This window comes from Prionailurus bengalensis, chromosome A2, assembly GCF_016509475.1.
Source record: "Prionailurus bengalensis isolate Pbe53 chromosome A2, Fcat_Pben_1.1_paternal_pri, whole genome shotgun sequence".
Classification (NCBI taxonomy): Eukaryota; Metazoa; Chordata; class Mammalia; order Carnivora; family Felidae; genus Prionailurus; species Prionailurus bengalensis.
This window is the reverse complement of record NC_057348.1, coordinates 125,740,813-125,766,963: the sequence shown is the minus strand read 5'-3', so window position 1 is coordinate 125,766,963 and position 26,151 is coordinate 125,740,813. Positions and strand designations below refer to the sequence as shown.

General features: G+C 40.3%; 1 protein-coding gene across 4 annotated transcripts in view; it reads right to left on the bottom strand.

Annotated features, from left to right (window-relative positions):
* Positions 1–15,457, bottom strand: part of SEPTIN7 (septin 7) — a 118,819-nt gene extending 103,362 nt beyond the window's left edge. Inside the window, exons 1-2 of one of the 4 annotated variants that reach the window (XM_043589248.1) lie at positions 15,247–15,424; positions 13,771–13,772 (exon numbers count right to left, since the gene is read on the bottom strand). In XM_043589248.1, coding sequence (XP_043445183.1) covers positions 13,771–13,772; positions 15,247–15,307 — 63 coding nt within the window. In that variant the 5' untranslated portion in view covers positions 15,308–15,424. Of the gene's footprint in view, positions 1–13,770; positions 13,773–15,122; positions 15,163–15,246 lie in introns of those variants that run through there. The other 3 variants (XM_043589249.1, XM_043589250.1, XM_043589247.1) reach the window with 3 other exon arrangements.
* Between the last annotated feature and the right edge of the window lie 10,694 nt (positions 15,458–26,151).

The window sequence follows — 26,151 nt, the reverse complement described above, 5'->3', positions numbered from 1 at the left end:
AGGTCAATAAGAAACTAAAGGCACTCTAAAAAGTAATTTAACTTTAGGCCTCATTAACAGACTTCTATAGCATGTAGAAAAAAAGATAAATTTATTCTGATCTATAATTTTAAGATCACATGATACTCAGTTCCTGGTATCAGCAGAGATATGGACAAAATGAAGAAAGTTTAGAAGGGAGTAATAACAATGATTGGAGAGATACAACCCCCTGTCATACAAACGTTAAAAAAAAAAAAAGTGAAGACAAATTCTCTACAAAAGACTCAGAGAAAGTTGTGTCCAGACTGTTAATAATAATATTAAAAAGAGAAACTAGGGGCGCTTGGGTGGCTCAGTTGGTTGGGTTGTCTGACTTCGGCTCAGTTCATGATCTCACGGTGCATGAGTTCGAGCCCCATGTCAGGCTCTGTGCTGACAGCTCAGAGCCTGGAGCCTGTTTCAGATTCTGTGTCTCCCTCTCTGCTGACCCTCCCCCACTCACACTCTGTCTCTCTCAAAAATAAACATTAAAAAAATTAAAAAAAAAAAAAAGAAATTAGGTTTGTCTTTTTGATCTCAAAGAGTAAATGAGAACTTCTGAATACAAATATCAAAGATAGACTTCATATATACACAAAAATAGAAAAAATTAATAGTGACAGCTATTCAAAGATGCAATATGCATCCTCAGAAGGTAGTGGATTTTAGGGGCGCTTGGGTGGCTCAGTCAGGTGGGCGTCTAACTTTGGCTGGGGTCATGATCTCTCAGTTCGTGAGTTTGAGCCCTGCTTTGGGCTCTGTGCTGACAGCTTGGAGCCTGGAGCTTGCTTCAGATTCTGTGTCTCCCTCTCTCTGCCCCTCTCCCAATCATGCTCTCTCTCTCTCTCCAAAATGAATGAACATTTAAAAAAAAAATTTATTTTTAAGAAGGTAGTGGATTTTTAACACAGGCTAGACCAGCTCTATCCATTAGAAATATAACACAAGCCACACATGCAATTTAAAATTTTCTAGTAGCCACATTTAAAAAGCAAAAAGAGGGGCGCCTGGGTGGCGCAGTCGGTTAAGCGTCCGACTTCAGCCAGGTCACGATCTCGCGGTCCGTGAGTTCGAGCCCCGCGTCGGGCTCTGGGCTGATGGCTCAGAGCCTGGAGCCTGTTTCCGATTCTGTGTCTCCCTCTCTCTCTGCCCCTTCCCCATTCATGCTCTGTCTCTCTCTGTCCCAAAAATAAATAAACGTTGAAAAAAAAAAATTTAAAAAGCAAAAAGAAACAAGTAACAATATTTTTAACTCAATATACTCAAAACATGTTAACCTGCGATCAATATAAAAATTACTGTGACATTTTATATTCTTTTTTTCAAAGTCTTTTCAATATCGTCTGTGTATTGTACCCTCATACCAAATCTCAAGTCAGACTAAGACACATTTCAAGTGCTCAAGAGCCATTCTGTTCATGGTTACAGTACTGGACAGGGCAGAGTTAGACAGCTACCTGACAGGTATACTGCAGGGGAAAGGAGAGCACTTTCTGCATAATTAAGTGACTTTATACATCTTCCAATCCTGAGATCTTGTAAAAATATCAAAAGAATAACACAAGAAGGATTAAAAACATACCCAAAATTTTCAAAGGATTAACTTAGTTCATTTTAATCAGTCACTACTGTGCCTTACACACTTACGACACACATACACACAAACTCTGTACTTTGAACATAACACAGCAGTTTCATCAAAGAATTCAAATTATTTCTAGTATGTATCTCCCAAACTAGCTTCTTAAAGACATCAAAGCCATTTTTTGTCAGAATATCTAATCCCATGACTCATAAAATGTTTAACTGATACTCATCATAGCACTGCTTGCCTAATAAAATTAAATCAACACAAAGATTATCTTTCTAAAAAATTTTTCTGTCGTTTACCTACATTACAACACCACATAGGAAAATAAAAATTCCATTCCTGTTATGGACTGAATTGTGTTCATGTGTTGAATCCTTATCTACATTTGAAGACAGGGCATTTAAAGAGGTAATCAAGGGGCGCATGGGTGGCTCAGTTGGTTAAGCATCTGACTTTGGCTCAGGTCATGATGTCACCGTGCATGGGTTCAAGCCCCGAGTGCTGACAGCTCAGAGCCTGGAGCCTGCTTTGGATTCTCCGTCTCCCTCTCTCTGTCCCTCACCTGCTCACACTCGGTCTCTCTCTCTCTCTCAAAAACTAAACATTAAAAAAAAAAAATTTAACAGAAAATAAAGACGTGATCAAGGTTAAAGAAAGTCCTAAGAGTAGGGCCTCAAATCACAAAGGACTGGTGTCCTTATAAAAAGAGGAAGAGATATCTGAGATATCTCTCTCTCCACTTGTGTACAGAGGAAAGGCCATGTGGAGACATACTGGGAAGGCAGCTGACTGCAAGCCAGGAAGAACCCTCAAAAGAAACCAAACCTACTGGCACCTTGACCTTGGACTTACTTCCAGCCTCCAGAACTGTGAGAAAATAAGTCTGTTGTTTAAGCCACCCAATTTGTGGTATTCACCCAATCTGTGGTATGGCAGCCCTAGCAGAGTAATATAGTTCCTAAGAAAATACTTTAAAAAAAACTGTATTGCAAACCAAGTTATATTAATTACTGTTTCATTCATCAATAAATTATGATAAATGTATCTGTATGTTTATAAATTTACTCTAAAACCAAAGATCTGAAAAGCCTGCTTTATTGAGCTACCAAAGTAACCAAAATAATTTGATACCTCAAAACTCCAAATTCTAATTTTAACCTATAACCAAGGCTTTCAATTTATATTTCATTATAAAAAATATTCTACTCAATATCAGTACTATGCACAATAAAGCTAGAGATTGGTAGGTGGCTCAAAAAGCATGCCATATGGAGCGCCTGGGTGGCTCAGTCGGTTAAGCATCCAATTCTTGGTTTCGGCTCAGGTCACGATTTCACAGTTCATGAGATCGAACCCTGACAGGGCTCTATGCTGATGGCCCAGAGTCTGCTTGGGATTTTCTCTCTCCCCCTCTCTCTGACCCTCCCCTGCTCACATGCTGTCTCTCTCAAAATAAATAAACTTAAAAAAAAAAAAAAAAAAAAAAAAGCATGTCACACATGGCAATACTGCTATACTACCCCACCAATAAACTCTGTAATATTAAAAAGGAACAGTAACCAATAATACATAAAAAATTGACTGTGCTGTTACCAAAAGAGTAGTCTTCTAGGAGTTCAAGGAAAAGGAAAGATCATCAAAGGCTTAGATAATTGGGAAAAATCTGCCTGAATAGGTAGTTTTGAGCTGGGCCTTCCTTAATGGATGGATGGTACTTCAAGGAAGGTAAGAACAGCATAAGCAGGGGCAAAAATACAAAGAATATGACTCAATCTGAGTAGAAGAAAAAAGCCCAACCAAGTAAACCCTAAAATAATTGTCTAAGTTTTTAATGAGGGAGTAATAGTATAAATACAGCTAGAAACCTGAATTCCATTATCTGCTGTAACTTAGAACTACACACTGGTGAGTAAGTTACATAACCTTTCTGAGCCTTCAACCAGGATAATGTCATTATAAAGTTATTGTAACGTATATATGAAATATTTGGCACCTCACACATAATAAGTATAATAAATGATAGTTATTATAGTGGTTGTGCAATAGATGACAGCTATTATTAAAGTCTCTGGACTTTTATGTTGCAAGTAAGTGATTTCTAAATTTGGCTGTAAACTGAAGCATCTGGGGAGCTTGATAAAAACAGATACCTGGGCCTAAGCCTAAAGTAGGGAATAAGAATCTTGCTGATGATCTGTTAAATGGAATCCACTAATGACCGACTATACTTAGAACACCCATCCTTCAATTAAAAAACAATGGAGGGGTGCCTGGGTGGCTCAGCCAGTCAAGTGTCCAATTCCTGGCTTAGGCTCAGGTCATGATGTCAAGGTTCTGGGATCAAGCCCTGTGTCAGGCTCTGTGCTGACAACATGGAACCTGCTTGGGATTCTTTCTCCCTCTGCCCCTCCCCTGTTTGCATATGCAGGGTCTCTCTCAAAAATAAAAAGAAACTTAAAAAAAAAAAAGAGCAATAGAATCTCCCCCCAGCCCTCCTAAAAACTTTCAACAAGATTCCAATAAAGATGTGTGCGTTAAGCATAAAACTCCTCCCTTATTCCCTTACTCCTGGCCAGCACTAATGTTGACAGTGCACTTATCTCATACAACATGTTGCATTTGTATGCTTGTGGTGTTATTTCTGCATTTCCTCCTGCTGACCAAATATTTAACTTCCAAAATGTTAGGGGCTACAACTTTTCAGCAAGTCTAAAATTATTCCAGGATTAAAAAAAAAGAAAAGAAAAGAAAAGAAAAGAAAAGAAAAGAAAAGAAAAGAAAAGAAAAGAAAAGAAAAGAAAATTACATCTTTTTAACAGCATAGCACCAAGGTCAAACACAAACTTAAGTATTTTTGATGGATCTGCTTATCAGCTCAGTCATTCCAGTTATTTTTTTAGCACACAACTGAATTAAGCATCTCATAAAGTAACTCCTAATTCTAATTATGACTTTTATATTCTTATACAAATCCTAAGACAAGATCCTAGTTCTATCTAGAATCACTAGTTTCATCTCTTCATGCCAAGTTCTCATGTTTCCAAATTTACACTACAGAAATGTTCACCTCATTCACTTCTCAGGAACAAGAAAACAGACATCAAGCATCCTGCCTTCTGAGCAATTACAGTCTTTGCAAATTATACAGTGACCATATGAAGAATGTTTGCAGTCCTTTTCTATTTGCACATTATTTTTTACACATCCATGGAAGAATCATTTCTACTCAAATGTATTTCCTTTCCACTCACCTGTCAATCCTATAGAACATAACTAGGAACCAGAAATGGAAATCTAACTCAATACTTGATAGCAGACTTTCAATAAAGAAATAAACCGAGAAATAAAAACTGAGCAACTAAAACACAGATTTGTAACAGCAAACTAGATAGCTACAAACTTCAAGGACAGACTGGGGCACCTGGGTGGGTCAGTCAGTTAAGCATTCGACTTCGGCTCAGGTCGTGATCTCACAGTTGGTGAGTGGTGCTAGCCACGCATGGAGTTCTGTGCTGACAGCTCGGAGCCCGGAGCCTGCTTCAGATTCTGTGTCCCCAACCCCCTCCCCCCCGCCCCTCCCCCACTCATGCTCGCGCGCTCTTTCTCTCTCTCTCTCTCTCTCTCTCAAAAATAAATAAAACATTAAAAATAAAAACAAAAAAGATAAAACAAAAATGATTCACATAATGCATTATTCAATAGCCCCATAAGTCACAGCATAAACCCAAATATTCCTGATGGTGACTTTAACAAGTTTGGTATATTCTACTGAAAGTAGGGAAGCTAATCAGTTTAAATATCTCTCTTTAGTAATATAAGAAATGTAAATGAAAACCAGTTTAAGGTGCTAAACTAACGAATACCCTAGAACCCTAGGAAAATAACAAGGGAAGGCAGAAAAAGTTTGTTTAAAGATATTCTTTAAAATACCACTTACAAATCTAAAATATGGAAACTGAAAAATGCCTCAAAATAATGAAATGGCTATGCAAATTAGGATATCAACATTGAAACACTATGTACACATTAAAATAATCTGCATATAGATTAATACACCAAAAACTATATTAAATATTAAGTGAATAATACCATGACTTTGTAATAAAATTTAAGAGTTCACAGAGTAGTACTTTTACATATATTGCCTCATACCATATAATTCACATCAGAGGTTATCAGCTCTGACTATTCATCAAAATTACCTGAAATACTTAAAATGCAAATTTCTGGGGCCCACCTGATACTTAGTGAATTAATAGGCTTCTGAGTGTGCTAAGCACTGGAAAGATTTTCAACGTCTGACCAGGGTTAAGAACCACTAACCACTAATACACCACTAATTACAACCATGAAAAAAAATATGTAATTAAGAAAGAACACAAATTAACTTTCAGTGATTGAAATAATTTAATGACTTTTTCCCCCTCCTGGTTAATTTGTTTAAATTAATCATAAAAGCAACTAAGTATATCTGTTACACTTTTTAAAATTAAAAATGGTTTAAAGTGTTGACATTTGAAGATATATTCATTACTAAAATATATTCATTTGCTACATGTAACAAATCAGGTATTAATTACCCTGATTGCTTAAATAATAGTATAAACAGAAAGCACTTCAATAGATGTTACTTCCTCTTACAAAAATAATGATCTCATCCAAAGTATTTACAGTAGTCTCTAAAGTTAACAATACATACCAAAATCTTCCTCAAAAAGAAAAAAAAAGCACTTCAATTACAATCTCAATGGACAACGTGAACATATAAAGATAAAAAATGTTATTCATGTGAAGAGCTACCAGCATGACCCTCAGTGTGTAACAACTACTGCCATAAAATGTATCAGTTCAAATTTTAAATAGTATCTTAGCACTACTTAAGAAATTGGTAACCTCGGTCTAACCTTGAAGGACACTGAAATTTCACACAAATGATGTTATTCCAATTTCCTTCAACTCTGCTCACCAAACCACAATTACTAAGTCTTAAAAAAAGTATTACCAACAAATTTACTGACCAAACTTACAGTACAGCTTTTGTTCAATATGGTAGATTCAGTTAGTAAATGTAAAAATTCAAAGCACAAATAAATTCACAATAATCTTTTCCATCCTAGAGGTCTCTCCTAGTATTGAGACTGCCAGACATGCAAACTTAAATGTTTTCCAGGCCTCTCACTTTCATGTTTTAAATTATGTATTTCAAGATAGGATACCTACTAATCAACCATTTACTCAAGCTTAGATACTCTGGATTCATTACTCCCCACTTATATCCTCTCACATACCATGCAAAAACATGCTCTTTGCCACTACTCTAGTTCTGTCCTTTATCTTTTAGTCCTAGGACCTCCCACAGTTTGCTGGCCCCGCCTTGGTGTTCTATCTATCCCTACTGGAATTATCATCATGATGCTCATGGTTACCATTCTTTCCCTTTTAAAATCCTTCAATAAAAAAGATATTTTTAATCTTCAGCACAGAACACCAGATCTCTGCTTATCTCATAAACTACCATGAGTTCTCAGCCTAGAGTAAGTATCCTTCCTCCTCCTCTGCCTAATTACTCCTTTCTACCTTTAAAGATTTACCTTTTCCAATTTAGAAAGGGTATCTTGCTCTGTACTTTCACTGTATACGCTACAAATTTGTAAGTCACAGCATAAATGATTTACTAAGTAAATGCCAGGTAGGGAATACAAAAGTGAACAAAACACAGTCCTTGACTTTAAGAAACTTAAAAATGAAGGCAGAAAAGTATATAGTCAATTGCCATATAGTTTGATAAGTTTTTTTTTTTTTTAAGCTAACATCTGCTCAATATGTGAGGCTAAGGACTTGAGACGTTATTATCTCATTTAATTCTCATTTAATTATCCAGTAACTTTATGATTCCCACTTTACAAAGAAGGAAACAAAAAAATTCTGTTATTTGTCCAAGGTTCAGTTGAGCTTTAGAAATGTGAATCCAGGTCTGACTCCAGAACCTAAGCTCTTAATTACCATGCCTTCAGTTTCTACTGTCACAGCATTTAACTCAGTATCCCCGATGCACACCACATAGCACAAGATGTGTTTGTTTGTTGAATGAATTTGAGTGTTGAAATACTAGGCTCGTAATGACTTAACATCAATACTACCACTTTAGCTGATAATGTCTCATGTCAAAGGGTTCAACAGCTCTGAGATACTAACAAATGTGAAATAATCAATGTCTCAAGTAACTCACGTTATGGTTTATAATAGCAAAATACTGAAAATGAATGTCTTATCAGAAAGGGACATGTTAAACAAATCACAGCCTATCCATATAATGGAATTATATAGCTGTATAAAAGAATAAGAATGATCTTCATACACTGATATGGAATAACCTAAAATACACTAAGTGGGAAAAATTAAAAGGTGAGGAAGAATGTGTGTCTGATGTTACCATGGGTGACGAAGGTAGGAACATGTTTTTTGCTTGTATGTGTTACCAACTTTAGCAGAAAAAACGAATAACTTAAATAGGTTGCCTTAGGAGTAGGAAACTAGGTTACTTGGGGATAGGAGTAGAAAGATTTCACTACAGAGCTCTTTTTAACCTTTTGAATTTTTAACCAAGTGATTGTATTACCTATTTCACAAATACAAACTCCTCCAAAGAATGAAAAGCATTTTCAGAAATGAGAACAAAATACTATGTAAAATCTATAAGGCTATGGGCCATAGCTTTCTTGATTGCTACTATTTTGCAGTGCCTGACACATGTTGGCAGCCAAGTATTTGTTACACCAACGAAGTTCACAAAACTCCCAAACTGCCACTGCAGGAATATTTCAAATATATTTTACAAAGAAAGTAAAACTGGAAAAAAATGGTTTTAATTTTTCCAAAAAACAGTCAGGGCCTTATGCCAGGCCTACGGTTTATGAAACTCCAGAAGACTACCACAATCTATATGCTTTTAAAAGTACTAAGATGATCATTTTACTATTGTTTCATGTTTTCTTCACATTTCAAACCTTTCACAATAAAGAAGTTAGGGGGAGGGGCGCCTGGGTGGCTCAGTCGGTTAAGCGTCCGACTTCGGCTCAGGTCGTGATCTCGCAGTCCGTGAGTTCGAGCCCCACGTCGGGCTCTGTGCTGACAGCTCAGAGCCTAGAGCCTGTTTCAGATTCTGTGTCTCCCTCTCTCTGACCCTCCCCCATTCATGCTCTGTCTCCCTCTGTCTCAAAAATAAATAAAGGTTAAAAAAAAAAATTCAAAAAAAAAAGGGGGAAAAGACTTTAAAAAAATACTGAGAAAAAGCACTTTAAATGAATCCACTGCATATGAATTATATCTCATTAAAGCTATTTCTTTAAAAAAACTTTTTTTTAATTCACGTATGCATATTAGAAATCAGATCAGTGATTACACCGAGCAGTAGAGAATAACTGCACAAGGGCATAAGAAACTCTGGGGTGGAACACCTGGGTGGCTCGGTCAGTTGGGTGTCCAACTTCAGCTCAGGTCATGATCTCGCAGTTCGTGAGTTTGAGCCCCATGTCAAGCTCTGTACTGACAGCTCAGAGCTTGAAGCCTGCTTCAGATTCTGTGTCTCCCTCTCTCTCTGCCCCTCCCCGCTCACGCTCTTTCTTGCTCTCAAAAATAATAAACATTAAAAAAAAGAAAAACTCTGGGGTGATGCAAATGTACTTCATCTTGACTGGAATAAAAGCCACAAGGTGTATATATTTACCAAAATTCACTGAACACTTAAAATCTGTGCATTTTATTGTATGAAACCTATACCTCAATAAAGTTACTTAGTTCAGAAAACATTTAAAAGTGCAGATTCTTGGGTCCCTCTTAGAGATGTGGATCACTGGGTCTGTGGTGGGAACCAGTCAATCTGCATTTTTTTAATAAATTTATTTTTAATGTTTATTTATTTTTGATACAGAGCACAAGCAGGGGAGGGGCAGAGGGACAGGGAGACACAGAATCCGAAGCAGGCTCTGAGCTGTCAGCACAGGGCCCAATGTGGGGCTCGAACTCACAAACTGTGAGATCATGACCTGAGCCGAAGACACCCAACCGACTGAGTCACTCAGGTGTCCGTGCATTTTTTTTTTAATTTTTTTTTTCAACATTTATTTATTTTTTTGGGGGACAGAGAGAGACAGAGCATGAACGGGGGAGGGGCAGAGAGAGAGGGAGACACAGAATCGGAAACAGGCTCCAGGCTCTGAGCCATCAGCCCAGAGCCTGACGCGGGGCTCGAACTCACGGACCGCGAGACTGTGACCTGGCTGAAGTCGGACGCTCAACCGACTGCGCCACCCAGGCGCCCCAGGTGTCCGTGCATTTTTAACAAGAGGCTGTGGCTGACCTCACCCTAGGTGATTCTGATCCCTAATGTAAGATCCTAATTCCTATGGTGAAAGCTCTACAAGGAATAATTATGGACTAGATGGCTAAGAAAGACTTCTTCCTTCTCCATCTCCTATGATCCCTCAATGGCTTCTCCATCAACCTCGTTCAGTGGTTCTCAATCTGGGGTCATTCTCCCCCCATCCTGTAACATTTGGCAAGGTCTGCAACATTTTTTGGTCACAACTGGGGAAGTGGTATTGGCATCTAGTGGGCAGTGGACAGGGATGCTGGTAAACACTGTACAATGCACAGGACAGTCCCCCAAACAAAGAAGTATAAAACTCTAAATTACAACAGTGCCAATGTGAAATTCTGACCTGGAGCCTTGCCTCTCAAATGAACTCAGTTGTGGCCCCAGAGGTAAACAGAAGAGATTAAACATGTGACCTCTTCAGGAGAGTCAGCAGAGTCCATTTTTACTTCCAGATTGGTGGGTAAGGAGAGAGAAATCCTCTTTACCACTGCATATAAAGCAAACAAAATGCAAATGTCACATGAATAAATTTTTTAAAAATTCAAAACAATGTGAGCAGGAGTAGCTTCAGGCTTTACTCCCCAACCTCAAGGGATGCTTATTTACTCTCCTCAGCCTGCAAGCACTTTTGAAGTTAAGAAACACTTGCCTAGGGGCACGTGGGTGGCTCAGTCAGCTAAGTGTCTGACTTCAGCTCAGGTCATGATCTCACAGTCTGTGAGTCTGAGCCCCACATTGGGCTCTCTGCTGTCAGTGCACAGCCTGCTTTGGATCCTGTCTCCCTCTCTCTGCCCCTTCCCTGCTTGCACATGCACATTCTATCTCAAAAATAATAAACACGGGAGCGACGAGGTGGCTCAGTCAGTTGAGGGTCTGACTCGGCTCAGGTCATGATCTCGCAGTTCGTGAGTTCAAGCCCTGCGTCAGGCTCTGTGCTGACAGCGCAGAGCCTGGAGCCTGCTTCGGATTCTATGTCTCCCTCTCTCTGCCCCTTTCCCATTCATGCTCTCTCTCTGTCTCTGAAAAAAGTGAATAAACGTTAAAAAAAAATAAAAAACAAATAAGCATCAAAGAAAAAAAAGAAACACTTGCCTAAAATAAGGTACATAAACTTTAGAATGACAAGCAAAACCTCATCTTTGGCTACCTTCACAAAGACTTTTAGGGCTATTTATTATAGCAACCTGGTCCAATCCAGGGCTATTCAAAGTATGGTCTGTGAACCAGTGAGCCAGTCTGAACTGTTTATCAGTTTACATCAGAGAAGTATAGAAACTGGGAGGACAGAAAGGGAAATTTTTTTTTTAATTTTTTTTTTTTAACGTTTATTTTTGAGACAGAGAGAGACAGAGCACGAATAGGGGAGGGTCAGAGAGAGGGAGACACAGAATCCGAAACAGGCTCCAGGCTCTGAGCTGTCAGCACAGAGCCCGACGCGGGGCTCGAACTCACGGAGTGTGAGATCATGACCTGAGCCGAAGTCGGCCGCTTAACCAACTGAGCCACCCAGGCGCCCCGAAAGGGAAATTTTTATAGCAGAATAATTTTATGTCTGTTGGGTTGAATAAAAAATTGGGACTTGTACTTCCCCTTTTTATTTCATCTTCATTTTTAAAAATTTTGCTGTACTTTTCACAATATCAGTCAATAGGGGACTGGAAATTTTAAAAGGAAAGAAAGAAAAGGTCATTCATCAGTTTGAAAAACACTAATCTAACCGTATCTTAACTAATACACCTAGTAAGTGGCAACGCCAGGATTTAAACCCATGTCTGCCTGACACCAAAGCCCATGCACTTAATCATTACACTATATTTCTCTGTTGTTATTACTTTGAACTCAAATCCCTATATGTAGTCCCTACCTCTGGAGAGCTGGACTGCACTAGGCACAAATCAAAAGGACTCTATGTCTGGCCCAAGGCTTTCAACACTGAAAGCAAACCAAACTGCCTCCTTGGCTCCTTTCCCCAGGCTCACACTCAAACTTGGCTCTCTTGATTTCTGATAATGCAAATGGACAAAACAATATGTATATTTCTCCCTAAGGCCTAGAGCAGTCACTAAAGGATAATATCTTCTTTTGGGACCCATCCTGGTTTCTATCTGGCTCTGAGAGAGGACATCCTCTCAAGGAGAAGGAGGTCCCAGATCTCTCAAACCACACTCCATGTACAGAGTACAGAATAAATGAATCCAAAATAAGAAAAAGCCACAAGGACTTAATAGCATTTAAAGTCTTCCCTTCTCAGATCAAGACCTCCACACTCTGCCATAATGTTTAAAGACCTTCCACTTGACTCATCCATACTACACATCCTCCATGTGCTTTCCTAATTTTTTTCCACAATTTTTTCCAATTAAAAAAAAAATTTTATGTTTTTATTCATTTTTGAGAGACAGACAGAGACAGGGTGTGAGCAGGGGAGGGGAAGAGAGAGAGAGAGAGAGACAGAATCAGAAGCAGGCTCCAGGCTCTGAGCTATCAGCACAGAGCCGGATGCAGGGCTTGAAATCATGAACGGTGAGATCATGACCTGAGCCCAAGTCGGACACTTAACCGACTGAGCCGTACAGGTGCCCCTTGACAATTCTTAATAAAAATGTTATAACCCAACCTAATGTACAATATGTATAAAAAAAAATTAACACCCCCAAAATCCATACTAATTGCAATGTACTATTTTCTCTTTTCATTTTTTAAAAATTATTAGTAGAAATCCACAAAATGGATTTCAAGACCCATTAATAGGCCTCAACATAAAGTCTGCAAAACACTGCTTTTAGAGACCAACAGTCTCTAACAGTATGCTCTCATCTGGCAAGCCCAACCCATAATCATGCTACCTTAAAATTCTACTCAAAAACACATTTTTTCCTACATCAGTGTCATGGTACAATAAATGTAATATCATTTACAGTCCAAATTTAGTTACGGGGAAAACACACACACACACACACACACACACACACACACACACACAAGGTTTTGTCTCAAAATTTAGTAAAATACATAAGTTAAAAACTTTCAAACTCTTGTCAAAAATTGAAAAGAGCTTATTAGCTCAAAATGTAAAACGTGGTTTTAAGCTGGTAGTTGTCACAAAATATTTCACTGGCAAATCCCAGAATAGAATATATACTGAATATATATATTATCAAATTACACAAAGTCTGAAACCAACCTGCTCTTCACTATCTTCACTCTGACTGGTCTTGTCATCTGACCACCCCCCATTATTGAGACCTTGGAAACCACAGATCTAACTCTTCCTCCTACCTACCTACGTGTGTGTTGTCATTAACCCATCACAATTGCTCTAACGTCTGTCAGGAGTCCTACCTTGTGTTAGGCTAGCTCAGAAGTTCTGGCATAGACTTACTTATTTCTATGGGAAAATGCACAAATACAAAAACTTTTGAAACATAATCTATCCATAACCCTACCTTTCATGTAGTTAATGCACTGAATGCCTTATCTCCAAATCAAAACCAGAAACCAAAAATTCTTAACCAAATTACAAAAATATAATGCCCTTTCTGTAAATTAAAATCTACTTGACATAAACATAAAATAAATCTCCATCACCAGTTATGAGCTTCAAGTCTGTAAGCCTCAGAGGGTATGCGATATTTTTAATAACTGTATTAACAGGACCTGGCTCCACCGTGTTGTCCCACCACAGAAGGACGCAATGCTAGCATACAAACCATCTATGTAGCTTTCACATTTATTTCATAGCTCCACTCAACCCCATCTCCTCTAGCCCCACCCACTGAACAGCTGGGTGGAATGAAAGATTGTTTCCTGCCCTCCCCCCTGCCCCTTCACTCGCTATTTGGGAGGAATAGGGTTCCAGGCAGCAGTAACTAGCTTAGTAATTGTTTTTATCCTGCTAAGGCACCATCCTGCAGTCTATCAAGATCATAAATTTCGTCCATCCCCGTACGCTTGATGCCTAAAAAGTTTCCTCCTCAACTTGCTTATATACTCCGTGAGAGGAGGATGAACTCAAGGGCACTCAGAAAGGTATTCTTACGTTCCATCAAAATAATAAAGCCAGAAGAAATCTTAAAGTTTAACTATAACCATAAATTCGCAAAAATAAGTTATTTCAGTAACCAAGCGAACACCTGGACGTCACAAATCCCTTCCCTACACTACAAAAACAAAACAAAACAAAAAAAACACAAAAAAACAAAAAAGAAAAACAAAAAACCCAGGTTTGAAACAGGACACTTTCAAAATGTAACTTAGCAAATGGAAACGTATTAGAAAAATCTCAGTTGCTTATTTCCTACTATACACACAGCATGGAATGGAACTCAGGAGTGGAAAATGTGAATGAAATGGCCTTGTTCTTTTTCCAATACGTTGGGGAGGAAAGGAAATGAAAGGGTTTCTGAAGAGAATAACTAAGAACAGTGAAATATTTTCAAAAATTAATTTCCTTAAACATCACCAGTTATTTCCAACTCCCCTCCCTTCTCCAGCGACCCTTCCCACCCTTCCCACTCCTCGGGGGGGCGCCCTTCCCTGGCGTTCTTTTCCCCTTTTTCCTAAAAATTAGGTCCAAACCAGACTCCTTAGCCTCCGCACTCAAGCCTCGCCCGCCATCCACTGGCCTTCGGGGCCGCGCCTGGGGAAAGGAAACCCCGAGAGACGAGGAGGAGGAGCGAGGAGGCGACGCGGTTGCTGGAGCCTCTGCAGCCGCCGCCGCCTCCACCGCAGCTTCAGCCTGGTGCATCCTTCTTCCTCCCTCCCCGCCGCCGCCCTCCCGGGCCGGCCCACACAGCACCCTCACCGGGGCGCGCACACACGTCCCCACCCTCCTCGCCAGCCCCACTCCCCCACGAGGGGAGCTCCGCCGCGGGTGCAACGGCCGCCGACGGGAGGAAACAGGGCCGCGGGAAGCCGGCGGGCCAGGCGAAGACGACCCTGCTCGGGCCGCTCTGGCGGGGCGAGCGAGGCCGCGGCTCACGTCTCCCGGCTCCCCTGGCCCGCCCGCCGCGGCACAGGAAATACCGCCGCCTCGGCTCTCTTCACATTCAATTCAAACTGTCACCGCCGCTTTCTCCCCTCCCCCCGGGCGCGCCGTCGCCGCGCCCCGGGCCCGCAGTCGGCCCACCCCACCTCCTCCGGCCGCTGCTCCCTGCATCGCCTCAGGGCGTTACCCCAGTTCGGTCTGGCGGCCGCAGAGCCCCCCCAAGTCTGGAGCCGACGACCTGAGTCGCGGCGGCCCAAAGCTGAGACTCACCCATGGTGCTGCTGTTGACGCTCCTCTCCTCAGCAGCAGCGGATCTCGCACTGACCGACATCCCCTCCCCCCTCCGCGACCAGCCCGGGCGCAGCGCAGCCCGCCGATTCTCCAAAGCCGCCTACGCCGGTTCCGCGGCGTAGCCGCCCGGCGTCGCTGCCCCGCTTACGCAGGCGACAGCGGGCGGACTCCTCCACTGGCTCTCGCCCGAATCCCGCTCCCTCCTCCGCCCCCGCCCCTTCAGACAAGGCTTCCGGGCCTAGCCGACGCCAGTTTCGATCTCGCGAGAGTACTCCCTCACCTCCCCGCCGCCTCTCTCCATTTCGAACATGACTTCATTGGCATCACTGCTCTTTTGCTGCTCAAGTTTAGCCGCCATGTTTAAATTGGCGGGATTTGGCACCTCCGGGGTCGTGGATAGTCGGGCCTCTGTGCGTGTTCCTGCAACACTGCTTCTGAGGTTAAACTGCGTTACGTTTCTCGGTGAAAAGCCCGGGGACGAGGAGAGGGAGTGACCGGTGGGCTGCGAGGGTGGGGTTTTGCCCGATTTAAAGATGGCCTCTGTCAGTGCCGCCCCGCTCAATTTCACGTCAGGTTTTGGAGCTGCGGAAGCCGCCTGGTTGGCCTTAGGGCCTTCTTACGGAGTTGGCGTAAGGCAAAGAGGCACCCCTGGAAGAGGCCAGATTGGGAATCTGCGCTTGGGGCGGGAGCCGCGTCCAAGCCTCCACTCCCAGATAACGACCTGGCGGCATTGTGGGTGCGAGTGGAGAGACACTTCGAGGCAGGTGTCTGTGTCTTCATCCATCCCCGTGTCCTGGCTTCCAGGACTCTCGAGGTGGAAAGCGAGATTAGGTCCCGGTTGCCCCCACATTCCCTTGGCGCTGTCACTTTCTGGTGGCCTGGCACAGCGAAGAGGTCGCCTGCTGCAGCTTCCGCTGCGGACTCCCCACAGTTACACTCGTGTTAGCTCACCTTGTTGGTTACCGATTCACCCCTGGTGGAGCTCCACTCTGATTAAGGAAATGAATGGACACACGGGAAGCTATTAGGCGACAGATGAAGAGTAATTAAGTACTAAAAGTGTGTAGTTTCATACTGTAGCAGTGAATGTCGTTTGGTCACTGGAGCCTGCCGCCAAATGCTTAGTAGTCAAAGTAGTCTCACTTTGCCCAGAACAGCCTATGGTCGTTTGTACCTTTCTTGAAAACTAATGTCTGTCTTCGCTGTAGAGTTCATGAACATTATCTTTCCTGTTAAATTGTATGTTAAGGAATCATATACATTTAATATAAAATATTACATAATACAGAATACGTATGCAATATATAATTATCCTGAACCCGCGCAAGAATGTTCATAGCAGCATTGCTTTTTTAGTGCAACAATTTAAATGTCGACTTACAGGAGAATGGATGAACAAGTTGCATTATTGGACAAACTGACATACACGGAATATTAAAAAATGGAAATTAATAAACCAATGCTACTGGTGGTCATTTAAAGTTCATTAACATCATGTTGACCCAAAAAAGCAAGTTGCAGAAAGATTTATATGGTACGTCATAAAAGTTTAAAAACAAAAAACTGAGATCAAATTGGGAAAATCATGTAGGGAAATGATAGATGTATTCAGAATAGTGGTTAGTTCCTGAGAAGAAGAGAAGGGAATGTAACAGGGAGGATTCACTCTTATCTATAATGTTTTATTTTCTGCCAAAGGTAATCTGTTGAAAATGTGGCAAAACCTTAAAGCTTAGGTGAAGGATACACGAGTATTAAATTGTAACTGTTTTCTGCACTCTTCTGTATACTTGAAATGTTTCCAAGTATTTTTTTTATGAAGGAAATTTTATCCAAAGAAACACCTTATTTTGTGTCTTGATATCTACTGTTTCCTCAGCCTCCACTTGTACTGAATTGCTCATAACGTCTGTTAACAACTCATCTGCCCAACCAATCATTGTGTTAATTTTCTGAAACTTCAAAAGGGCATTTTACTTGGGGAAATTTCATTAAATTTCTACTTTGAAAAGGAACTAAGTATTGCTGGAAGTTTAAACCTGTGGCCTCTGAAGACAGACTGCCTGGCTTCTAATCTCCATGCTACCATTTACTATGGATATACCCAAGGACAGGTTGCTTAACCTTTCTGTAATCTAGTTCCCTCCGCTATAAATGGGAATAATACTTACCTAATGGGGTTTTTGTGAAAGTTAAATATGCCCAGTCCATAGTAAATACTTAGTAAATGTTATTTATTATATACAGCTCATTTTAAAATATAAAATTATCTTGTATAATATTGTTTAATATAATCTAACAGTCTATAACAAAGAAAGTCTTTGCTTCCCATCTCTATTGATATATTTATTTGGGGGGGGGTCTCTTAATGGAAATGAAATTTTGTTATTTTGCTCTCTGAAAGTGGATAAATTCTCTATATAAATAATAAGTAGTTTGCCTGAGGTTTGTTCATGCTCTCCTACAAACTGCACCCCCATGCAATAATAGCTTCACTACTTTCCATTAAAAATTATGTGGAAGACTATATAGGCAATGAGATGATGACAACCTATGGAATTTTGTCCATAAGGAGTTCTAATAGTGTTATAAATTGTGTGTGTGTGTGTGTATGTGCATGCATGTGCACACATATATATTATGAATCTTATGTTGGGGGTGGAGAGAGTAAGAGAATTATTATAATAGTTTTATAATCTCTACTGCACTGTCCACAGTATTACATTTGTTAATAAAATGTAGTCTAGACCTTAACCTGATTCAGAATCATCTTTTAAAAACTGATCCGAAACTCTGGATAGACTGTAGAGATTGTTTTCGCTACATATTTACAGTGTCCAACCTCAAACGAGCCTTCAACTTTGCCAAACAATACTTGCTTCCTTAGCCCTCTTTTTCCACAAGAACCACTTAGATTTTCTCCATTGTTTTCAAATCATCACCCTCATTTGTTATCAGCAAAAAATAAAGCCCATCAGAGAGGAAATCCAATGACTTTCTACTCCCATATTCAGAAGCCTACCTGCATCCACACTCATCCTTTACAAACATCACAAGAGATCAGGTGTCCCCCAAACCTGAAGCACATGTTTCTACACATATCCTCTCTCTTCATGCCTATTCTCTGGATTCTGTCTCCTACCTTCCCAGGAACTTCACTCAATGAATTATTTATTCAATATGCTTCTGAGTTTTGTCCCTACTGCTCCACTGAAATTCTCAACAGGGTCACTAACAACTTCTTTATTCAATTCAGGGGACCCTTTTTTCTGTTTTTTTTCCACACAATTTTTTAAAATGTTAGTTCCAGTATAATTAACATACAGTGTTATATTAATTTCATGTGTACTATATGGTGATTGATCAGTTCTATACATTACTCAGGGATCATTATAAGTGTGCTCTTAATCCTCTTTATGTATTTCACCCATTCCCCACCCCCTACCCCTCTGGTAACTATCAGTTTGTTAAGAGTCTGTTTTTTGGTTTATCTCTTTTTTCTTCATTTGTTTCTTAAATTCCACATATGAGTGAAGTCATGTACTACTTGTCTTTCTCTAACTTCTTATTTCACTTTGTATTATACTCTCTAGATCCCATCCATGTTGTTGCAAATAGCAATATCTCATTCTTAATGGCCAAGTAATATTCCAATGTGTGCATATGCCACATCTTTTTTTTTTTCTAATGTTTATTTATTTTTGAGAGACAGAGAGAAAGAGTGTGAGTGGGGAGAGGTGGAGAGAGAGGGAGACACAGAATCCGAAGCAGGCTCCAGGCCCTGAGCCATCAGCACAGAGCCTGATATGGGGCTCAAACTCATGAACCATGAGATCATGACCTGAGCTGGAGTCAGACACTTAACCAACTGAGTCACCCAGGCACCCCTATGCCATATCTTCTTTATCCATTCATCTATTGATGGACATTTGGGCTGCTTCCATAATTTGGCTATTGTAAATAATGGTGCAATAAATATAAATTTGAAAACCGTTTTCAAATTAGTATTTTCATATTCTTTGGGAGAATACCCAGTAGTGGAATTACTGGGTCATATGGTAGTTCTATTTTTTTAGTTAAAGTTCATTTATTTATTTTTGAGAGAGAGAGAGAGAGAGAGAGCACATGAGTAGGGGAGGGGCAGAAAGAGGAGGGAGAGAGGATCTGAAGTAGGCTCTGTGCTGACAGCAGAGAGCCCAATGCAGGGCTCAAACTCACAAACTGTGAGATCATGACCTGGGCCAAAGTCAGAAGCTTAACTGACTGAGCCAGCTAGGTGCCCCCGTTCTATTTTTAATTTTTCGAGGAACCCCCATACTGTCTACCACAGTGGCTACACCAGTTTGCATTTCCACCAACAGTATGCTTCAGGGTTCCTTTTTCCAGAGGACTTTTTTCTTATTTTACTTGACATGTCTGCAGCGTTTGATACCAGTAACCATGGCCTGCCACCTTTACATCCTTTGATTTGTGAAACCCACTTACCTAGCTTTCCTTCTAGATCTCTGGCTTCTTTATTTTACCTTCTAGGACTTCCATCTTCTGCCTGTCACTTAAATGTCCATGTACCTCAAAGTTGTGCCCTAGTCAGTTTCTTCCTATCCCACTTTATATACTATGATGATGTCATACACTTCCATGTTTTCAATGACCATATATATGCTAATAACTCCTAACTGTAAATGTCTAGTCCAGTTCTCTCTCCTTACTACAAATCTGCATACCTGACTGACTGCCTTCAAAATGCATATCTTAATATTCCAAGGTATCTCAAAACAGTAAATCCCAAATTAAACTCCTCATTTTCATTATACTTACTTTTGTATTCCCAATCTCTAAATGATATCATCATCAACTCAGCTGCCTAACCCAGAAATATGGGTATTACACTCAGCCTCTCCCTCTCATTTCCTACAGCCATCAGAAAGTCCTGTCTGTTTTTCCTTCTCATATACCCCCAGTGTCTCCATTTCTCTCCATCTCCTCCAATACTGTTCTGGCTAGGCCAATATTATCTCCTGCCTCAACTCTGTAATAACGTTTCTGCCTGGTGCCTTGTTCTACTCCAACTCATTCTTCATATTGTACCCAAAGTAACCTTTCTAAACTTTGTGTCAGTCCCCTGTTTAAAGTCTTCCAACTTGCCCTCAGGGAACTTACATGATGTAGTTCCTCCTTTCTAGCCAGCCTACCATGTCTTGCTCTCTAAACTGTAGCAAGCCTTGCTGTGTTCTCTGAGTGGAACACTTTATTCTTATGTTTACACTTGCATTCTTTACCTACGTCTCAGCATAGCCATCATTTTCTCTCAAAGTCTTTCTTGATCTCCCAAGATTGGGCAAGACATCCTCTTATCCCCCCATAGTACCTTGTATTTACTCCTAAGGTGGTACAAATAGCAAAGTATTGTAAATACGTGTCTCTTCTATTGGAGTCTAAGCTCCTAAAGGGCAGGGATTCTTTCTTGTCTTGTTCATCCGTGTAACCCCGGCACCTAGCACAGGGTATGGTATTCATTCTTTCATTCAGCAACTATTTCTTGAGTCATAACTGGGTACTAGGCGCTATCACCATGGTTGATTTAGGGAATGGAGAGCCCTTAAAGAAGTCTCTGAGATGTGAGGGTATCAATGAGGTCAAAATTATTTTAATTATAACACCAAGAACTTTTTTTCTTTATCTTTTTCATTCTCATTCTCTCACAAGCATATAGTAGAGTTTTCCAGGAACTGTATGAAGTGTCATAATTGCCACAGATCGAATGCAAAAACACGTAAAGAATCCGGCCATCTAATATTGAGCCAGACATTAAAGAGGTTTGAAAAAATGTAAAACAATGACACTCTCCAAATTAATTTTTTGAAGGATGCAGTTATTTAACATAAAAATATTTATGTTAATATATGTAATGAGTTTGTTGTCATTTTTTAATGAATAAGTTAATAATGTCTTTTTAAACTTTCTCAGTTTTCATTTCTAGTAGAGTAAGTATTAAATGATATATTCCACATAAACAGAAACCTTTTGTGGTCCTCAATAATTTTTTTAATTTTTTTTAATGTTTATTTATTTTTGAGACAGAGAGAGAGAGAGCATGAGCAGGGAAGGGGCAGAGAGGAAGACACAGAATGTGAAGCAGGCTCCAGGTTCCGAGCTGTCAGCCCAGAGGCTGACGCGGGGCTCAAACTCACGAACTGTGAGATCATGACCTGAGCCGAAGTCGGCCACTTAACCGACTGAGCCACCCAGGTGCCCCTGGTCCTCAATAATTTTTAAGAATGTCATGGGGTCCTGATCCCTAAAGTTTGAGAATTGTGTGATACTAGCTCATATTATATGTGTTCAATGTAGACATGTTAAATAATGAATGTCAGCTTGCCAAAGTTTTGGCACACAGCTGCTTAATGTATCTGAATCAAAGCTTCCCCCAAATGCTCAGAATTAATATCTAAATAGGTGCACACACATGCTCATGCATGCGCATGCACACACACACACGCACACACACACAGGCTTAATATCTGAATATCTATAAATGAAAGTATTTTTAGGTGAGTGTGCTTTGCAAATTATGGATATATCATTGATACCATTGTTCGATAACTATCTATGATGAATACGGGCCAAGAGCTTTGGTCGTAGAACCAGGACTACTTACAATAATCTGATAGTCGCCTTGAGGATGAGAATTTTTATAGCCTGTCATTTCACATCAATCTAACTTAATCCACGCAACATTTTTGTGAAATAGATACTACCCTCACTTTTTAAATGAGGAAACCAGTGTTTAAAGAAGTGATGTGATCTTACTCAAGGCATCAGAATTTGTGAGAGCCTGAGGCAGGGTTCAAAGGCCTCATGCTTTTCCGATACACAAGACCTCAGGTGAAGAAATTTATTCCTCTGTTGTCCTGAATCCTATCCTCATTTGCTAGACATTTGGTCTGGTGAAAAGGTAGAAATACCTGAAAATGGTTAAGAAAAAAAAATCTTACCCTTTTTCTGGTGAAAATTAAAGACACATAACTTATTCACCAAAGCTGAAACAAATTTAGTTTCACATGAATGAATATGGGAACATATTTTGTTCAAATTGAACTTAGACTATGAAGCCTTGTAATTCAAGATATTCCTCAAGAGAAATACTCTGCCATCCACAAAACCTTGTTCAAGTATCATGAAATAGAAACACAGGGATTCGAGGTAAGTATGGTTTAACATTATTGTATTTAATTTGTAAATATTTGAAAACTAATTTTCTAGCGCATTCTAGTGTTAAAATGCAGATAGCATAGATATTAGAGATAAATTCTGTTGAGATCAAAGAATCTAGCTGAAGTAATTGGCAACGTTAATGTTCTGTAAATGAAAGGGAATGGATATTGACGAGCCGTTTTATAGACTTAAGAATCTATGGTACAGGAAGTCAAGTGACACTTGCAAGGCTATACAACTAATGAAAAAAAGAAAAAAGAAAACATCAAGCCTCATACTTCCTCTTCCTTTGTAAAGATCAAACTTCACCCCACAGAGGAAGAGAAGCCAAAAGACATAGGAGTAATAACAAAACAAAACAAAAAAAAAGAAAATGAGAGAACCACACAACTTGAAGTCTAGAGATTTATAAAAACAACAAAATAACTGTCTAAATAGCAAATAGCTCCCATTCTTAAATTCTTTACCTTAGAAGGAGGAGTTTTTCTCTTTCCCACCAGCCAAGAAAGGATGGAGGAGAAAGCAGCACAGAAATAGGATGTCTGAATCCAGACTGGCCCCGGAGGCCTGATTTATCTCAACTTCTCGGTGGAGTCTCAAGGAATTTTCAAATTGCAGGGCTCTCCTGGAAACTTCATTCCAATGCAGATGAGAGCCCCACTTCCCTCTGGGGAAGTCTGGGGAAGCCCCTGGTAATGGACTGGCAGCACAGCTGTCCCAGTGTCCGCGGGAAGAGAGAAAACTTTGAGGTTTTCTTGCCAATCAGCACCTTGTAGAGCCCTCCGATCTGATTACATGGTAGACATACCATTGAGCACAATACTGGAGAAAAATCCAAAGTACATAAAAGGAAATCTACTATAAGTGGAAAAGGCCATTGTTGCCAGCTCCCTCTGGCATTTCCCACCACTGAGTCATAAACTGACTGATATAGGAAGTAGGGGAACATGGTTCTCTAGGAAGCCAGCTGCCTTCAACACCCAGACTTAATAAACTGACTTTGGCAATGATTGAATGCCTCCTGCTATGTAAGAGGTTAGTGAAAGTGAATTGAATTGAATTGAAGCTTATGTGGATGGAATGTGTTAGGTTAGAAAACAGCCATCATTTTAGCAAGCAGTAGGAAACTACCCTCTCCAGATCACTCTTCCTAGCAGAACTCTGAGTCAATGACTACTTCCTGAAGGCACACCTCAGAGACCTCATATCCAGGAAAACAGGAAATTCAGAGAGGAAGCAAATGCCTGTGCCAGACTGATGTGCTGACTTTACACGGGGCAATTGCACTAGATCACCATGGAGACTGACTGGTGCAGGACAAACGCTCAGTGACAGTTAAAACAGTATGTCATTACTTCCTTGGTGAGACTCTCAACAATTTAGACTCTTTCCACACTATGCCTCTAATCATATAACCTTGTTTGGATCCGATTTTAGGGAAATACTTAAGCATCTGATAAAAAATAAAAGAGCAAATGACTGTGTTTGTGATTGTCGCCCATGATTTGATCCATTTCATGGAGGGAATCATGACTGATATTTGTTGGTGGTTTTTAGTTAATACTCCTTTTACCCTGGTTCGCTTCCAGAAATTTTGCAGTAAATGATAACATCTTGCCAGTCAACCACTATTAACAGATAAACAGATGTTATGAAACCAAAATTATGGTCATCCTCAGCATCCAAACTGGTAGTAATATAGCATTAAACACTAGCGTTGAACTATAAATATTTGCTTCTGCAGTTCTATTCCAAAGGCTACATTTGTGTCCTAATAGAATCTAATACCTTAAGAGTTGGAAGACACAGGAACTCTAAAAGCTACCTACCAAATTCAAAGACTTGTTCAAATATTATTTTTCCATGTCATATCTAAGGCTACAATACCAACTGTTGAAACTATAAATGTTAGAATTTGAATTAAATGAAACAGATGTATTACAGATGATATATTATAGCCCCATAGTTCACATATGGCATGGGTATAACTCTTTCCATTTTACAGTTTGAGATACATACGTAAGCCAACCCTTCTGAAATCCTTGTTCATGATAAAAGTGTTCGTTTAATTATTATTTCATCTTGTAAACGTTTATTTCTTTGAGAGAGAGAGAGAGAGAGAGAGTGTGTGTGTGTGTGTGTGTGTGTGTGTGTGTGAGCATGAGCAGGGGAGGGGCAGAGAGAGAGGGAGAGAGAGAATTTCAAGCAGGCTCCCTGCTGTCAGACTGTCAATGCAAAGCCCCACTTGGGGCTCCATCTCACCAACCGTGAGATCATGACCTGAGCTGAAATCAAGAGTCAGCCGCTTAACTGACTGTACCACCCAAGCACCCCTTTTGGTTTTTTTCAATGTTTATTTTAATTGCTCATTCTTTCAAATCATGTTTTTAGTTTGAGTTAAATGGCAGTGGCATTTAAATGCTATCAGTGAACACAAGACAGCTAAAATGGTTTCTTTTGTAAAAGTTAGCTGTTCTTGCAAATCTGTAGGCAAACGTGATTGCGAATTACTTTTGCTACGAAACTGCAGAGCCTGAGGATAGACTAAGTCTTAGCTATCTTTTTATCTTGTGTGACTAGACTCTACCTAGTCACCCAAATATGTTTTGGAAACAACTGCACATACTTTTAGGGCTCATATGTAGCTTAGGAAATTGAATACCATAGAATAAAATAGAAAAAGCAGCACCGGGGTGTCTGGTGGCTCAGTCAGTTAAGCGTCTGACTCTTGATCTCGGCTCAGGTCATGATCTCATGGTCTGTGAGTTCCAGCAAGGCATCAGGCTCTGTGCTGACAGAGCAGAGTCTGCTTTGAATTCTCTCTCCCTCTCTCTGCCCCTCCCACCCCCCCCCGCCCCCGTACTCTTTCTGTCTCAAAAATAAAGAAACGAACTTTAAAAAAAAAGAAAAGAAAAAGCAGCACTAAAAAAGGGCAAAAATAAAATAGAAAGTGAGTATTGCAATTAGAGATTGTTATATTATCTTCATATTTGCTCCTTAATTTATCCCCAACTTCCACTGTGCACACATATAAACACATTGAGGGGGAAAAAACTTTCTTACACAATTTCCCCCCAGATTTCAAATGGCAGAGATTTCTCTCTCTCTCTCTCTCTCTCTCTCTCTCTGTGTGTGTGTGTGTGTGTGTGTGTGTGTGTGTGTGTGTTAGCATCACCATGAGGCTTTTGTGTTTGGTTTGTTTGGTTTGTTTTTGTGGCATCTCCCTGACAGTCAAATGAGAGGCACAGCTGACACTGGCATTGGCAAGGTTGGGCAAAGAAGGCAGGCGGTTCTTACTTCTCTCAGCCCAGCTCCTCCTTGTCCTTCTCCTTCCCTTCTGATCAGTTCCAGAAAAGAGGCAGGCTTGACTCCTAGCTTCCCAAAAACATACTAACCTGTTAGGGAAAAGTACACACAAGCTTCCCAGACCTATGGTGCTTAAGCAACCAATGTTAACACTGAAAAGAAAACAGAGAAGGAAGAGCTCACAAAATAAAGCCCTCTTTTCAATCACGGGCAGACACTCCCCCTCTTCCTTTCCTCTTCTCACCAACAGGCAGCAGCATCCAGCAAAGCGACCTTTCCCTTTATAAGTAGAGGGAACATTGCTGAAGGAAGAAAGAAATATTAGGAGACCTTGAGACCAATTATTCTATCTACTGTGGCTGT